The sequence below is a fragment of the Bactrocera latifrons genome, unplaced genomic scaffold (genome assembly GCF_001853355.1).
Source record: "Bactrocera latifrons isolate USDA-ARS-PBARC rearing strain unplaced genomic scaffold, ASM185335v1 scaffold_33, whole genome shotgun sequence".
Classification (NCBI taxonomy): Eukaryota; Metazoa; Arthropoda; class Insecta; order Diptera; family Tephritidae; genus Bactrocera; species Bactrocera latifrons.
The window spans coordinates 1,512,237-1,530,878 of NW_017536963.1; the positions used below are offsets into that span (position 1 = coordinate 1,512,237).

An 18,642-nucleotide genomic window follows, 5' to 3' on the forward strand; every position below is an offset into this window, starting at 1 on the left:
CGCGTGAAATGAGCTTTCCAAAAAGATATAGCATGACTCGATGTGACGAATAGAACTACGCGCTCTCAGCGCCAACGCAAGACTTTTTTGACAACCTAATATAAAGGCCATACGAATTTTGTTTCACCAAAGTGTAGGTCTATAAGTTTTATAATAGCCTTGAACTCAATTAAAGTGCGTCCAGGGCTGGTCGAAGAGTGCCTAACCTCGCTATCAATGGCATCGAGTGTCTTTATGATAAGAGTGTTACGTGTGCCAGACCACAGCGGAATCGCAGGAAACTGTAAGCTGATGAGCTAGCAAGGAAAAGCACTCTAGAGTCGTTATCGGTAGAATGGGAGCGGATTGGTGCTCCCGTATCCTTTTGTGATGTACTGCTTAACAACTGGGCTTCTCGGACGCTTCGTCAGCGCTGGGACACAATCGGTACATGCGCTGTCGCAAAAGCCTTTTGACCTCAATGATCAATGCCAAAAGATCTAGTGATCTCTTTGCCCTCAGTAAGACTAGTCTATCCCCAGTTGTGAGACTTTTATCGGGTCATTGCCTTATTGGCGTCCACGCAGTAAAGCTGGGAACCCTACCAGACACCATCTGTAGAAGCTATATGAAAGAAGACGAGGTGGAAACAACTCAACACTTCCTTCTTGACGGCTTTGGAGAGGTCAAAACTTAAGTATTTGGGTGTGGATACCTTCGGATATCCCATTAAGCCAGCAGGAATGGAAATTAAACACCTGTGCAAATTTATATTGTCTACTAAGTAGAAGTTCTTCTTTTTATGGCATCACAAGCGACTACATAACCTAGTCCACGTGCGATATTTGATCCGCCATCTAATCTAAGATATAAGTTTAAGTTGGGTTCCAACTACATATGTATATAATTAAATCAAAAGTTCTTCATTTAACAAAAATATGCTCGGAAGTTCAAAGCTAGCGAGAACCAACTGGAAAGGAAATACGCTTTTCTACAATACCTCTTATGTGTTACTTCAGAGAGATTGAAAAGCACAATTTTTCGAAAGTCTCCCTTTATCCCTTTGGTGAGCAGATAATTTCACGTTTTGGCCGATCGATTGACCACCAAAGATCTTTTGCTGTGTGGCTATATAAAGTCTAAAGTCTATGCGGACAATCCTGCATCAATTCAGGTTTGGATCAAAACATCGCGTGGTGACACACGTAACAGTTGAAATGCTTGAAAGAGTCATCGAAAATTATACACCATTTGAGACGTCGTCGGCTACGTCTCATCTAATCTTCAAAAAATAAGTGCCATTATTTTCTTTCGCATGATAATAAGCATTCCCCATTAAATTTGAAGTTTCATTTTCAAAAGTAGGAAACCTCGAGATAGATCACCTTTTATGATAAAATAAAAAAATACGTGATGTTTGCCTTGAGATGGCCTTCAAAACTCTCTTTTCTTCAAGAGAAATTTTCAGCACATCCGCTTTCGATGATTTCTAACTTTTAATTCGTTTCAAACTGCTCTACAGTACAGAATTCAACTCGCCTACAAAAGTCAAATTAAGTCAAGATGGAATTATGCTCTTACTTGCCGACAGAGAGCTATATCATAAGCTCAAGTGTTTACATTCTCCAAACGATTCCGAATTAACCATATTAACTAAGAAAATATTAAGGTATGTCACTCCAAAATATCAACAAGTGGTTTTGCTAGTGTGGTGAATTTGTGGTTTATTGTGAGAGAGAGAGAACGCGCGCGGATTTTCGAAAATCTGCGTTAACTAAACTCTTGAGAGCACGTGTCACTTACGGATGTCAAATATGCGAAATGATGAATAAAGCAAAAAAAAAAAAAAGTATTTTCATGAACCACCCCCCGCCGTACAATTTTTTCAACAAAGTTTGTTTGTTTCGCTCACACTTGCTCTTCGCTCTCTACAAATTACATGCTCCGCAATATATTTCAGGAAACTACTGTGGTGAATTTTAAAGGTATAAATATGCCACACATACTGGTGTGTTGTTGCGCTTTTATTATTTTCTTGTTAAAATTCGTAAGCGTTAACTGTTGGCGTCCACTTGTGCGCTCCACTCGCCCACAATGAGTGAACTGTGTGTTGTGGGAGAGCGGTGACTGGCTGGCTGACGAACTATAACTTGCCTAGGGCAGTTAACACTCTGTGCTGAGAGTATTTATAAAACACTTTGTTGTTATAATTTGCAATAGTTGTTGTTGCTTGCTTGCGTGACGCATAACTGAATGTGTCTAGAACGCTTTCGTTAAGCTCATTTAACGCTGTGGAATTTTTGATTGTTTTGTATTACTCTCTCGCTTTATCATACTTTTTTATTACTTTATGTGCACTTTCGTCGACTCATTAAACTATTTAAGAACACTTTGTTACGCTGCGCTTATTTTGAATAGAAATTAAACACACTCTTCGACCGCAAAATAATGAACGTATCGGTTACAAGCGGCTGGGGGCAAGAGGCGAGAATCAAAACGACGACTGTGTGATTACAATTTATTGCATTTAGTATGTTTAAGGAAAAAAATGAATGCAATGTCAGAGACTGAAATACCTAAAATTTTATAGCTTCATATATCTAGTTGAATTAGTGGGGATCATCTAAACAGATTTCTGATGAGCTTAAGACGTTTTATTGAGTCTTTATGATACAACGATACGAGTTTTTCTTATTTCTATCCTTAGCAGTAGAAGTGTGACAGTTAGGCGTCTTGTGGATCAACTGTAGATGCTAACCATATACATACATATGTATGTATGTACTTTTAATTAGAGGGAATCATCTGGGCAGATGATGAGTTCAAAATGTTTTATAGAGTCGTTATGATGCAATGATAAGAATTTTTTTAGTTTCGCAGAGAACTGTCCTTAGCCATAGCAACTACGGGTCTTGTGGATCAACTATAGAAGCTAACCTAACTTACGTAAAATTAATAGTTTCAGCGCCCAAAGTCGATATTATGACATCGGATCTTCATAAAAAGTTAGGAACTCGAATTCGAATAATAAACACGATTGATAGATGTGAAGTTGACAATAAAATGCCCTTCTCTTCTAGTACTCTCCGATTGATCTTTATCTGACCTTGAGCTCTGATTAAGCTGTCTGCAAACTCTTAGCAATTCGTTATCTTCTTCAAACTCACCAAAAGTCTCCCGAATCCATCGAAAACGACGGGGATTAGAAAGGATGAAAAGCCAATAACTTGAATGCATCGATATAAGGGTATTCATACGCAATTTCATGGTCTGTACTTTGCCGCAGAGAGACTCAATTACTCGTTGGAACCTAATAATCCTCTTCCTTGAAGTGATGGCAATGTTAAGATTCCAGTCTACAGATACTAATTGTCTTAGCCCGTACACATACTTTCATTCATAAATTTTATCTCTTTTTTGTTGAATTCTAGTATGAAGATTTCTATTAAACAAAATATGAAGACTGAGCTTTTTAATTTAATCTAAATGAAGTTTTTAAAAAATGTTTCGATTATTTATTTCCAATCAAAGGGCTTCTAAATTAAATATTTGAAGATTAAAACTCGCCATCTAAGGTTAAATACAAGGAAACATGGTTCACAGGTGAACACACAGACTATGTCCGTCACGTTAATCATTTATGTATACCCTTTATAGGGTTTTAAAGTTTTCCTTCACAAACCTCGTGGCAACTTAACTTAACTGAAGTACCTTCTTGTATAACCTGGGAAACCCTCTTTTAAACAACCTTTAACAAACCGTTTTAATGAAAAAACGAGAAATATGTCATAAATAGTTGCGACACTATTTATGTTATCATAAAAAACATTAAATAGACATTTCCACCGCATATGCTTATCCATACAAACACACATATTATTAGACAAGGTGGAGAAATGAGACCTGTGGGAAAATCAGTGCCTGGATCGCTTTACAAATGTTTCATGTTTGTGTATGCTTTTAATCAATATATGCGTGAATTTCTATGTGTCTCGTTTGGTATAAAGTGGCTGATATAATATATTTGTATATAAAGGGTGATCCATTTCGAGGCTCTTTAAATTTCATATTTAATGGGGAATGTTTGCTATAATTCGAAAGATTAATCTTTGACATTTATAACTTGAAGATTATCTCTTTCAAATGTTTGCCGCGACACTTCTCAGATGGTCCATCCATTGAGTAGATCTTTCTATGACCCATTGGAGCTTTTCGACTGGTAACTGGCGAATGGCACGCGTGCAGTTTCGCTCCAAGGCCCGAATCGAAGAGGAATTATCCACATTGACTTTAGAATTTACATATATCTACAGGAAAAAGTCTAACGATGTGATATCATAAGATCTTGGTGGCCAATCGACGGGCCCAAAATATGAAATTATCTGCTCTCTGAAGAGTTTTCTCAATAAATCCACAAATTGATATGTTGTGTGGGAAGTAGCGCCGTCATGTTGAAACCAAATGTGGCCGAGATCACAAGCTTCAATTTCAGGCATCAAATGTCGCCCTTGACGGTTACGTTCTCAACGGCATTTTTAAAGAAATATGGACCGATGATTTCACCAGCTCACAAACCACACCAAACCGTTACTTTTGCTGGATGGAATCTCTACAGGTTGTTGTACGTCCCAAATGCGGCAATTTTGTTTGTTTATATACCCATTAAGCCAGAAATGGGACTCATCGCGGAACAAAATGCGAAGCGATGTCGCTTGAAAAGGTCGAGTGACTTTAGTTCTAGCACAAACTATATTTTGTAATATAAGTTTCAATATAAGATCTCCATGTAAAACAGTGGCTCATCGACTCTCCATGGTTTTCAGGTACACTCTTATCTGCGCCTGCTTTAATTTATTCACAAAAATAATATTAGAGCTTGACAGGTTTCAAGCGTGTGATCTAACAAAAAAGGATTTTGAAAAAAGTACTTATACTTTGATCACCCGTTATTACAAATTGCACATTGATTACAACAGCAATCGATCAAACAGCAGTTATGCGTGTCAAAACCGGATGTATATAGCTACAAGTATATATGTAATAAGTTATAAAAAAATTTTGTAAAATTTGAGCTCTATGTTAATTGATCATGCTGAGATTGATTGGTAAGAGGAGATTTGATTCAAACAGATCGAATATCTTACAAACGGAAATACTATGTACAGTTATACGTAGATAACTTATATTAACTTATTAAAGATTTCTAGAATTGAGACATACCAACTTATCATTATATTTCAACTCATGAAGAGACGTAATATATTTTACTACAAACTCAGCCACTTGTTATCCTCTCCTCTTCATCCTGTTACAAACGTATATGAGAATGAGCTAAATTCTGGTGGAATATGTAGTGATTAATAAAAACATTTCAAGTACCTTAGAACAGGAAATACAGAAGTCACTAAAAAAAATAATAACAATGAGATTTCTAACATGAAAGACAGACGGAACAAGGCGAAGCGGAATGCCTCAAGAACATAAAGGATCGTTAAGACCATGCGCAAGAGGAAAACACGTATGTTACTCAAACAAAAGGACTGCAGCATGGTAGCTTGTCTAATGACAGGTCAGAACCTGCTGGCGTCACATGCGTGGTGGATGGCAATAAGTAACGACGATACATGCAGAAAGTGCAAGGACTAGGAAAGACGCTGGAACATCTCTTATGCTTCTGTTCAGCATTATCTAGAACTCGGCCTAGATATCTAGGAGCTTCGCAGTTCAAGGAACTAGATGAGGTATGAGAATTACATATGAAATCTCTATTAAACTTCGTTGACTTCCTGTATGCAGAATACTTCAGCTCAAGGTAAACTGCATCTCCATCTGACATTACTAAGAATCGCTATGTCTGGAAGAGTTATTTCACTACTGAAACCTGGAAACCCCCCAACCTGAAACCTGGAAGCATATCCCGATAGCTCTCCTTTCCCTAGCAGTAAAGACACAGACAGGCCTTGCTACTCCCAAAATTCACTCATTACCCGAGTCTAACATACCACCAGCATGGCTTATCCAAGGTGCACAGAACTTAGTGTCAAAAACGTCCAGAGAGTTCATGGCCCAAACCAAAAGCCAGCCTGTGAAAGGCTGAATCCCATAGCGCTGAACTTGTCTTGACTTGCAGAAGTGAACATAACCTATCTGAGTAGTCAGCAATCATTCTGTTTCGAGGTAAAATTTATAAATTGAGGAAAAAACAGGAGGTCACGCAGGATGGTGTCTTCTCCCCGTTACTGATTAATTTCTCTATTTCGAAATTTCTATCTCTTAAGCTTAGGATTGCACGGTATTGACAACGGGCAATGGAATCGATGGCATGTGCTCAAAAGTAAACGGCTATCTCTCCCATCTTTCTCGCTTCTTTTCTGCAAGGAACCTAACACTCTCCCCAATAAATCCACTGCCAGCATATTCATGAACTGGACGAACGAATACAGACAGATTGCAGTTGATAAAGATAAATTTCCGACAGATAACCAACCTAAAATTTTGGTATAACACTAGACAGCCTCTGCTCCTTCATACCTCATACGCCCGCAATAACAGCCAAAGTACAGAGTCGCAACAAAATCCTCAAGTCGCTAGCTGACTGTTCGTGGGGGAAAACGCATAGAAATGTGATTGACAATACACAACACAATCGGTCGGTCGTTCCTAAACTGCATTGCGCCGATATGGTCGTCTGGATGCAGTGAAAATAGACGTAGAAGCTTCAGGCATGTCAGAGCACGTCAATCCGGACTATAACAGGACGTATCTTTATGTCTACGGTCGAACATTTACCTAGCGAGTGCCGTATGTTTCCGGTAAATTAACACAACAAACTTCTCTTCAAACATTTCCTACTGGGATATTTTCGCAGATATTCCGGAAAAGAAATGAGAGAAGACCAGTTCGTATAACTACCTCAATAATCTTGTAAACGACAATATATTTTTGAGATACCCTTTACATGTAGTCACCCTTTATTTTAGCAAAACATTACTGAAAGACCTTGCCTTTGCCATAACCTTGCTTCAATGAGCTACTAACACAAAAACAATCCATTTTTTTCCAACAAAACATCTGAATTATATGTGATTTCTGCAAAAACAGGCTACGGATCACACTGCGGAGAACCGAATATTGCACAGCTTGGATTTCAAAAAACTTTTGCAAGCATACGATATCGATCAGGTAACAAAATAGTGCGATTTGATCTCATTTGACAGTTGACATGCTTATTAAATCTACTCTCTTTGCGAATATGTTAATCAATTGACACCCTTTCAAATTCAGCCCACAACGAAATTAAAAATTAGATAATTAGCTGATGTGCCTACAAGTACAGACACAAGGGATATTTAAACGATCTTCTATCTCACTAATACGCACACTACATTGTGTATACATTTCTTAAGAAACGTCTAAAGTGTCATAAAAATTAATAAATTCCACTTCTGGTCGCCGCCGGCGCAACTACAACGCACTTACCGGGCACTTTAAGCACTTATAACGTGCCACAGATTTGCTCAGTACAAATGAAATTAAGCTCACCGGCTGATGGCGGTTCGAAACTGCCGCCAACCTGTGAGCGCCGAATCGGTAGAGGTCACAATGTAGTCAGCGCTTACAATTGGTCTGCTCATTAAATAGCGTGGTGCACAGAATCGACATATATACTACTTACATATATATGTATGTACATAAAAGAATTTATATATATGTATATATTTTGCAGGTATGTGTGCGGTTGTGTGACCGCGCTGTTGGGGAAAGTCACAATTTTCTGCTTTATCCGAGCACATTTGCTCATCATTTCTGTATTTGCGCTGCCGATTTGCTCACACGCTGCCTCAATGAACGCGTTCGGCCAATACGATCGAGGGCGAAAATGCAAACGCTTAAATTATCTCGCATTAAATTACTTTTCTACGCTCAGTTTCGCATTCGATAACCGATCCACACCGGTTAGCGCTACTTTATTAGCTGCTGGAGCATCCTCTGCTAGGCACCTGTGAGAGTACGTTGTACGAAAAGCGATACTAAAGTGGATAAATAATATGTCTGCATGTATTAATATGGATATAAACACATACATATATGTACATATATATATGCAAGTAAACATCCATACAAACATTGTTACATAAAGATCTAGTCTGATTTATAGGTATGAAATAGACTGAGATATCAGCAAATCAATCATTACTGCTTGTGTTTTCATTCACAACTGTTTAAACTGTTATATATTTATGTATGTATGGTTAATAATATATTAATTTTCATACACATGCACACATGCATACATACATTCTCACATTTACATATATGTATGTACATATGTATATTCATCACATAGCTGTAACCTGCACCACGCATTACAACGTGAGCAGCTAAATGGCAGATTCACGTGCTGCTAAGCGTAAGCCAACAACAACAGCAAATAAGTATGTATATGTATATGTACATAGCTGCACACGTACACACATAAATGTGCATGCATGCGAGCGCAGCACCTCTCCGTCCATGACATTCAATCTTCATAACATCAAGTCGACATTTAAAAGCTCAACACTGTGACCGGTTCGGAAAGCAAGTGGCTCACACTGCAGGGTGTTTGAACTATGACAAGGTCACTCAAAGCGTCATTATGAACTGCACGCATACCTACACACACACTGTGTATGTACATATGATTATTTATAATATTAATTTACTATTTCTAGCTATATATTGTTTATTTATTGAATTGTGTTTATGCTAACGAGTCGCGTTTTAGCTTAAAACTCGTATTACAGCAAGCGTCAGTGTTTGTGTGTGTGCATATATGTAAATAGCGAGAAGAGTTAACAGGAGTAAGAGTTATGGTTCATAATTATACTAAAATTTAAAATGTCTCAATAACGCATATGTTGGATAATTAAGTAAACAATTGAAAGTTTTTAACGAAATTGGAAAAACAAACATAAGAAAAGACTAAAAAAAATTGCTAAGAAAAATTGTTCACCTGAAAAAGTAACAGATAAAAACAATAGTTAGATAAAAAAATTTAAAGTCGATTGATAGTTTGCATACAACAATTAAATTTTGATCGTGCAGTTTGTAACAAGTCAATTGAAAAATTCCCGACCTACCATAGTAACTCACGTTTTTTCGGCAAAATACGTTTTTTTTTTTATTCAACACTGTTCTCCTCAAGAGTGATGCACTGATTATAGCGACTCTTCAACTTTTCGTTACTATTTTTTGTAGTACAATTTGTCTTTTGCTTCAAAATAGGCCTCAGTTTCGGTGGTCATCTCTTCTTCCGACGAAAATTTCGTCGCAGCGAGCATTATTTTGAACTGATTTGCGAACAGGAAATAGTCGGTTTGGAGAATACAGTATATGCGAAAGCAATTCGAAACTCAACTCATGGATTTTTGCGATCGTTTCCACTGACTTGTGACGCAGTGCAATGTCATGGTGAAACAGCACTTTCTTATTATTTTCAAAGGCGGTCATTTTTTGGCGATTTCGTTCTTTAAATGGTCCTTTTTCAAAGTAGTCAATAAAAATGAATCCAAGCGCATCCCAATATACAGATACCATAACATTGCCAGCCGACTCTTGCGTTTGAGGTCATCAAAATTATTTTGTGAACTCATTTCACCTCGTCTAAACTTAGCAAACCAATCCTTGATGGTTGATGGTGTACTGAGGCACCCACCGGAAACTTAGCTTGAAGTCGAGCTTTTGCTTTCGTGTACAATAATCCATGTCAAAATATATGAAGATTTCTCGTCGAATAGGAAATTTTATATCCTATAGCCGATTTCGGTGGTTTGAACAAAAACCAGCTTCCTGTGGGAAAACTATAAACCTTTATTTAACTTTATTCAATCATATCGGCTTCAAGAGTACTTCCTTTTTAAGGTTATTTACGGATATAATATTTGGCTCTGTGTACTGTACAGTCTCTGACGCTCCATTACAGGTGTTACAAACATCAAGCGTTAAAAATCACAAAACGAGTGTCAAAAAGTTAATGACGGGCTTTTTCGACAGACAAAGAAAGTAGTATGAATTAAAGGCACACATCATAGAAAAAAAAAACCAGGACATTTTATCATCATAGAATCCCATACATAAAAAATAGATTATTTTCATGCTAATCTTAGCTTAATAACGAAAAGCAACGAACTCTTCTATTCTATTAGGTTATCAAAAAAGTCTTGCGGTATTTTCGCTAGTTGGCGCTGAGAGCGCGTAGTTCTAGTTTTATTCGTTGCATCGGGTCATGCTATATCTTTTTTGGAAAGCTCATTTCACGCGCTAACACGTGTTTGATTGATTGTCGTTTCTTTCAAGTCGTTCGTACTACTACGATAAAGGCAAAAATGCATCTCAAGCCACCAATAAAATTTGTGCAGCTTAAGGACCCAATACAGTTTGGACGACATGACCAACGTATCTTTAGAACAACGGCCGATTAATACAGCCTACATGATGAAACATCCCCAAATGGGTTGAGACTGATCGACTTCCCTGATGCCCGAAATATGGTTATCCGTGATACTAGATTCCAACATAGGCGCAATCGAAAAGCCACCAACCAGATGGATCATGTTGTGATAGACGGAAGATAGGTCTACAACGTTTTAGATATGTGTACGCTCCGAGGTCCTAGCATTGACCACTATTTTGTTGTAGCGAAGATACCCATCCTCCTCTATGCAGCAAAATACGCACATACCAACAAATAAAACTAACGGGACATACAGGTCCCATAAAACAATATGTTATCGAAATAATGTTTCTGTTCACGTAACGCATCGCACGCTACGTCCTATACTCAGTCGACATAATCGCCCAGGAGAGTCGATAATTCGAAGACCCGAATGTATTCATCATCATATATTAAAGGAAACTTTTGGTTTGCGCATTATCTCGCGTCGTGAGCATGTCGCGTGGTCTGCAGCAATATGTTTGTTGGAATTATGTCAAGTCGTATGTATATGCAAATAAATAGATAAGCCAGAGATGACTGACGTCTTGGGACAGAATATTTGGCAAGTTATTGCTGACATACCGACTCAATCGCTGCAAAAAGTGGTCGAAAGTTGGACCGCTCGTCGAAAGTTTTTTCGAATCCACGGAAGTGGATTTCATAAATAAAGTTGGTATAAAAGCCTGCTCTTACGGTAACTACGGTATTCCTTCCCTAGATAGAAACGGTCCTCTTTTTGCTTCGAGATCAAAACCAATGTATTTGGTGCTTCACATTTCGATTTATGCCACGCAGAACTGGAAGTTCTATTACAAGTAAACATACATACAGGTAACTATAGAAATAACTTTGTAAAAACTGTTGGATACTTGATTGTTGGTGCACCAATTCACCTGCCGCTCCAGCCTAGATGCGCACAAGTGATTTAGAAACTGGCTTAAACGTGCATAAAATTGTTAAATCAGCACACAACAACCACTTACAGACCAACTACATACAACAAATAACAAGAAACAACAAAAATATATAGTCGTCACAGCGATCACCAGCAACAACAATGACAATACAGAAATGTCATTACACGTCGTACTCACACTCATACTCATATTCGTACTCGTTTAACAGAAAAACGAAATAAAAATCAGTTTAATGACGGCAGCGTCAGCAATAAAGCAATCACAAATACAACAAACTATAAAAAAATACGAGTAATAAAGTTGACAACAAGTGGTCTTGTTGGCGTTAGCAAATAGCTACTTGAGCACTGAGCACAGCGGCGAGAGGGCCAGTGAAGTGCCGTAGACGCGCATGCGCAGAACCCATAATACGAAAACATTGCCAATTGACAATAAAATGACGGTAGTGATGCTGATGATAGTGATGGTGCTACTTTTGCTAGTGAAGCCAGGAGGTGGAGAAGCGATGTTGTGGCGGCTGATGAGAGCTAGCGGTGGCACAGCATAGCTGCAATCGCCTAGAAAGGTGCAAGTAGCAAGCAGGAGATTTATAACAAACGAGTGCATAAAAGTGGACTTTGGATAGCCAGTATGTGGATAGGTACACACATACAAAGAAACATAGATAAGCCACTTGCAATTTAAATGAAAAAGCATTTTAGCCATTGTAGAAATGTCCTGATATCGTCTGCGAAGCCGTCAACTTACTTTGTAAGAGTGGATAAAGTTGTTGAATGCGAAAAAATATTGGAATGAAGTTGGGGGTTTAGTGGATTTGTATTGAAGATCGAGTGTGGGAACAGGATTTTGAAACAGTTTCCTTTTTCCTTGAGTATTTATACTTTAGAACTTTTTCTAAACGAAAAATATGTATGTACAGTTGTGTTCTTTCAAAATATACATTAGGGTGGGTAAGAAATAAATATAAAACGAAATATTTTTTTACGTAGTTGGAAGCGAGATATAAATCTTTCTCTCTGATAAAACAAAAATATAAAAAGAATTGCATTAGGATTTATAAAAAATCCCTACTACACTAAAATCCCTATCCCTTTTTTTATTTTCTCAAGTAGTTGGAAGCGAGATATAAATATTTCTCACTGATAATAGAAAAATATAAAACTGCATTATTGTAGATAAAAAAACGCTAAAATTCAATTTTTTTTTCAAGTAGTTGAAAGCGATATTAATCTTTCTATCTGAAAATAAGAAAAAAAATCAAACCGTTAGGAGAAGGACTTTCCCGTTACAATTAAGAGCTTATACTTGGAATTGGAGAGTCTTTCTTAGAGGCGTTCATCAAACAATTTTTCAGAATAACAAGTGAAAAGAGCGCTAATTTTTTTGTCCTACCCTAACATGCATTAATGGATTCTATTTTATGATGTGTTTATGGCTTAAGCAATTTTAGCCTAATTCGCAATAACATTTCAAATATTTGCTTCTTACAAAGTTCTGGTCAATTATAAAGTTCACAGAGTCAGCGCCGAAATATATTATTTTTCTCACGTTATAACCCATCGGCCAATATATGCCATTGGCATCGGCCAATACCGAAGTGTTAAATTATTCAACAAAAAATTTACACACAGTGATCAAACTCTTTAAACACAGATAAAAACTTGTTATACCCCGAACAGTCTATATTAACTTTTCCTCAAAGTTTTAACATCCAAAAGAAAACGTTTTCACTTACATATCGGTGCGAAAATAAGCTTCGACCAAAGAGCCAATATTAAATTTTGTTTTAAAATTGGTAAAACTTTTACCGAAACGTCTCAATTGATCAACATGTGGGCCAATCAAAATCCGTGATCATCGGAAATTCCATCGAAAGTGTGTGTGAATTCATCAAAAATCAGCCGAATTTATCATGGAAACTCATGGCAAATGGAATTGAACATCTCCAAAATATCAATTTATTACATTTTGACCGAACATTTGCGCTTACGAGAGGTGCGTGCACGATTTGTTCCGCACAAATTGACTGACGACCAAAAATTGCTCTCATCGATGGACGCTTATGACCGATTATTCGACCAAAAATCACATTTTAACCATTAACCGTGCGACTTCTTCCTTTTCGGAAAAATGCATTTTCCCATGAAAGGAAACCGTTATGCAGACGAAGAGGCCATTCAAAATGCTTGCACCGGCGAGCTAATACACTAGTTCGTAAAGCTTTTGGACCTTGCAAAAAGCAGCACTGAAGCAGAAGCAGACTATTTTAATAAAATAATTTGATTTTGCCGAAAAAAACATTTGTTGTGTTTTTCTTTTAAATCCTGTTTACATTGGAACACAATTATTAGCGCGACGAGCTGAGTCAATTTAGACACGTCCGTCTGTATCAATATACGTGAACTAGTCCCACAGTCATTTGCCGAAAACGCCAATATCGGTCAACTATTTCGTGCCTTACGAACTGATAGATTAAAATCATGTCTTTGTAAAATCAGGGAGATCCCGAAATGTTATTCTCCAAGGCAAGGCCACAATCTCCGAACAAATTGTTCAGATCGGACCACTATAACATATGTATATGTATGTACATAGCAGCCATTCAAACTGATGGATACAATTCAAGATAATAATATTTTCATACCCTTTTATGACATATGAAATTCACCTGTAAAGGTTTTGTTCATCATTCTAAATTGGGTCATTGTCGAAAATTCTCAATACGGAATCAAGTCGACGCAGGCTGCATCGTCGGATGAAAACTCGACGTTACCGAGATTTTTCTTATCATAACCGATATTTGTTTAAGCAAGAATATATAAGAGAGAGAGAGAAAGCTGTGAAATTACCTGAACAAAATTCATTCACAAGAAAATTAAAATCGATCTTTAAATTTTAGTTTAATACTTGTAGCACATTTATTACAGACGCTGAACTAACAACAACAACACGTATTTGAACACGTAATGCCTTAACGAATTACATTTAATAATTGAAAAAAAAATAACAAGAATGCAACTTACCTTCAAATATGACGCCGCTTTAAGCCCGATGTATAGTTCCGTAGTTTATTAATTTTCAACACACAATTGTATTTATGTAGCTTATATAAATTATTATTATTATTTGAGTAAAAATTAATTTAATTCACTTTATGCTTTTGTTTCAATACAATTTTTTTTGTAATCACGCCAAAGCAAACTACTTAACACAACAAAACTACAAACTCTTACTATTTTGCACAAACACCAAATTTTTTTTTTTAATATAACACTAAAAACTGTTGTTTCTTTATTATTATTATTATTATTATTATTATTATTATTATTATTATTATTATTAAATTTAGCTTTAGACTAGCATTTCACTGCAACAAAATGAGTTTTCCAATTCGTTATTTTGTTTTTGTTACCCACTCGTATTAACTTTTAGTCGCTCGTGGGATTATCACTTGTTGTTGTTGCAAAAGTATCTTGTCATTTGTTAAAGCATTCCAGTGCACTAAAGCAGAAACGAAAAATACGCAGCGACACACACGAGCCGGTATTAACAACGCAACGGACACGATAAGATACTCGCGCTCTTTCGCTGGCTTGACTTGACTCGACTTGACTTGCCAGCGCTCCCACCGCCCCATGCAGTTTCAGCTTCGGAGCGTACAAATAACAGGCTCTTGTTTTGTTGACGAGCTGGTAGTATGTGTATTGTTGTTGCATTGACTAATTTAAAAACACAAATTCACCACATGCAAGTAATCAGCATGAAATGAGCGAATTTCGAAAATACCCCACACCAAAATTGAGAGTATTTATTCGCCACTGCAAGAGCACGTTGCTTTTGCTGCTGTCGACAACGGTTGTGTTGTTGGCTCTACCGCCTATCACCCACCAAACACCTCACCTTTCATACCACTGCGCTACTGTGTCCGCCAGCAGGCTCGCACGATTTTCCTCTTTTAACTTTTGCAACTCCAACTTTAACAACCTCAACTTTTGGAGCAGTTCTTGGCAAGTCTGTCCAATTCACGCACTTTTCACTTAAAACAAAAAAATACACAAATATTGAACTTTTTTTGGCGTTATTTCCACCTCCTTTGCACACGAAGCTTTGCGTGTTGACGAGAAGTGCGCGTTAATGAAAATCGTTCGAGTCGTGTTTATTTTTTATTTTTATTTTGTTTCTTTGTGTGTCCAACATATGCTCGCATACAAAAGCTCAACGCAAATTTAATAAATAGTTAAAGTAAATAACACTATAACACTTGTAATGCACAATTAATTAAGAACGCGGACGCGCAATGTGTACGATTACAATAAAACGAATTACCAAATGGCACAGTAATAACGAGTGCGAGATAGTCAAATTGATGACGATGACGACGACAACGACAACTACGTTGACCAAACCACTGCGTTTACAACCGCGAACGCGCTCACTTCGATTGTAACTGAAAAAACGAATTCACCTCGCTGCTCGCCAAATCGCTTATGAATCAAACGAGCGCCACACTATGGACGACTGGTCACCGCCCCCACCCTTCGCAACAAAGTAACGAGGAAGTATTTGCAAATAGCAAACAACTACGAAGTAGCAATTGCTGGATCACAGATTAGGTGGTGGGGTTCGGTAGTGCAGGTATTTATGTTTGCATGGATGCAGGTATGAGAGTCAGAGCCGAAATGTGCGCTCACAGTAAGCGTAGACTCCTCACCGATAGATTGTGTGTGTGTCAATTGGTGAGTATTGAGTTTATGAATCGGATTTAATATCCAACCAACTGGGCACTTTGTAGTAAACCACCATGCCTACTTTGTTTGGTTTAAGTACGGCTTTAATTTACAGTTGGCGTACGTCTAATTAGGTACACAAGTTTATAAAAATCGTAAATTTATTTGAGCTCGATGCCAATAAGACTAGTTGTGAAAGAATTCAGCGTAGCAAGGGTAAAAAAAGTAAACAAAGAACAGCTGTTTGGTGGTGATTGCCAGTGTAGAGTACCATCAAATAATGTAACTATTTTTAATTGCGTATATTCAAATATATACATATATTAGGTTATTCTAACTTATTCATTTACAAATGATTCGAGCTGAGACCCAAATGAGTCCAATTAAAAGAACGTATATTAAAATGTTATAATTTAATGCAGCATAGAGAGAATTAAAATGCTTTATGATTTGGTGATAACAAGACTGTTTTTCTTTTGACTTTATCTTAATAATATAATTACTAATTTATTTGTAAAACCAAAATTAATTAAATTTATTTTATATAGTATTATAATTTAATAAAAAGGTACATACATATATTCCATATCTCTGAAATATTACTTTTCCTCTTAAAAGCACCCTGTGTTTTTAACAGCTGCTTCTGAATTCAACGATCAGCTGGACGTTATCTATTGGACCTAGGCAAACACCGGTATGGAGCGACTCTCAAGATTGTTTTGGCCAGTGCTGGTGACACCAAAGAACGCCGTTTTAAAGAACGTCGACGCAATTTCACGTAGTCAAAAGGTAAATAGAAAGAACAACTCCAAGGGAGAGATTTAAAAACTAATCGCTTTGCAGTTGCTAACAGATTTGGGTTTGGTTAGACCAGCTTATAATGGCACTTACCAGCTGTTGCCATTGGCGCAACGTGTGATGGAAAAGTGTGCCGATTTGGTGCGTCGCCAGATGCGCGATGTAGGCGCACAACAAATCACATTGCCTGTTTTGACGCCGTCGGAGTTGTGGAAAAAATCCGGTCGCTTAGATGGTGATATAACCGAATTCTATTTAATAAAAGATCGGCATGGAAAACAGTTCCTGCTCAGTCCAGTATGTAATCAGTTTAATTTGAAGAGTTGTTTATTAACAAAACTTTTTAAAACTCATTAGACGCACGAGGAGGCGGTAACTGCAATGTTGGCAAGTATTGCACCTATTTCTTATAAGCAATTGCCTATTAGACTCTTTCAAATCGGACCGAAATTTCGCGATGAGTTGAAACCGCGCTTCGGTCTTATTAGAGCAAAAGAATTTGTTATGAAAGATCTGTATACATTTGACCGTGATGCGGCAACTGCTTTACATACGTACAATCAAATAAATTCTGCATATGATGCGCTTTTCCAGCAGCTGCAAGTGCCATTTGTTAAAGGTGCTTAAATAATTACTGAAAATATTGCAAAATTATTTTTTAAATATATATTAAATTTCAGTGGAAGCTGCTACCGGCATGATGGGTGGCAGTGTGTCACACGAGTATCACTACCTAGCCGCTAGTGGTGAAGATCAACTAATTACCTGCGATTCCTGCGGCTATGCAGCCAATATTGAAACTATAAATGTGGCAAGTAATGACAAACACTGCCAGCGTTGCAATTCAACTAATATGAGCAGCGTAACCGGCATAGAAGTGGGACACACTTTTATATTAAATGATAAATACTCCAAACCACTGAAGGCAACGTTTCTACAAGAGAATGGCAAACCTGAAAATCTTGTAATGGGCTGTTATGGCATAGGCGTCAGTCGATTGGTGGCAGCCGCAGTAGAGGTGCTCGCTACGGAGAGTGAATTGCGTTGGCCAACACTTCTAGCCCCTTTTGATGTTTGCATAATTGGTGCGAAAGAAGGTAGTAAAGAGGAGAAGGTAGCCAATAGCGTGGAAGCGGAGTTCTGTAGCAAGCTCAGTGGTATTTGTAATGATGAGGATGTGCTAATTGATGATCGTAGTAATTTTACGATAGGCAAAAGGCTATTGGAAGCGAAAAGGTAGTATCGTTCTATTTGTTATTTATGTAAAATTTTTAATAATTACATATGTAATGTAGAATGGGTTATCCCATCATTGTTGTAATTGGAAGCAAGGCAGCGAACGCAGTACCAATAATTGAACTGCATTTCATTTCGGGCGAAACAATGGATGTTGAGACAAACGAGGCACTGGCTTTAATCGCAAAATATACAAACCACAAGCGGGTGCTCTACAACACAAAATTGGTTTGTAAAATTAAGAATTTTATAATGTATATGTAATTACGGCAATTTTGATATTTACAGGATTATAGTGCACCAGCGAAATCTAATAAGGCGTCTATTAGTTGAGACTTAGCAATATTGAAAATTTAGATTTAATTTATGCATTCAGTTTTCTTCTCATTTGTAAACATTTTAAACTAAAACTTTTCCTTTAAATGTAAGCACACAATTAATAACTGTAAAATAAAATTGTAAAAGAAAAAACAATTTCTTATATTAATGCTAATTCAATATATTCTAA

At 37.2% G+C, this 18,642-nt stretch overlaps 1 protein-coding gene across 4 annotated transcripts; it reads left to right on the plus strand.

Annotated features, from left to right (window-relative positions):
• The first annotated feature begins 14,750 nt into the window (after positions 1-14,750).
• LOC108971216 (probable proline--tRNA ligase, mitochondrial) lies at positions 14,751-18,608 on the plus strand. 4 transcript variants are annotated; one of them, XM_018937111.1, is made up of 7 exons: positions 14,752-16,109; positions 16,719-16,889; positions 16,944-17,195; positions 17,256-17,517; positions 17,579-18,134; positions 18,194-18,362; positions 18,423-18,608. In XM_018937111.1, exons 2-7 carry the CDS (start codon positions 16,797-16,799, stop codon positions 18,465-18,467), a joined length of 1,377 nt encoding a protein of 458 aa, XP_018792656.1. In that variant the 5' UTR covers positions 14,752-16,109; positions 16,719-16,796; the 3' UTR covers positions 18,468-18,608. The 4 variants fall into 4 exon arrangements, with proteins under 4 accessions (XP_018792660.1, XP_018792656.1, XP_018792657.1 ...); XM_018937112.1 differs by having other exon boundaries at positions 16,738-16,889; XM_018937115.1 differs by lacking the exon at positions 18,423-18,608 and having other exon boundaries at positions 14,751-16,109; positions 18,231-18,346.
• The last annotated feature ends 34 nt before the right edge of the window (positions 18,609-18,642 follow it).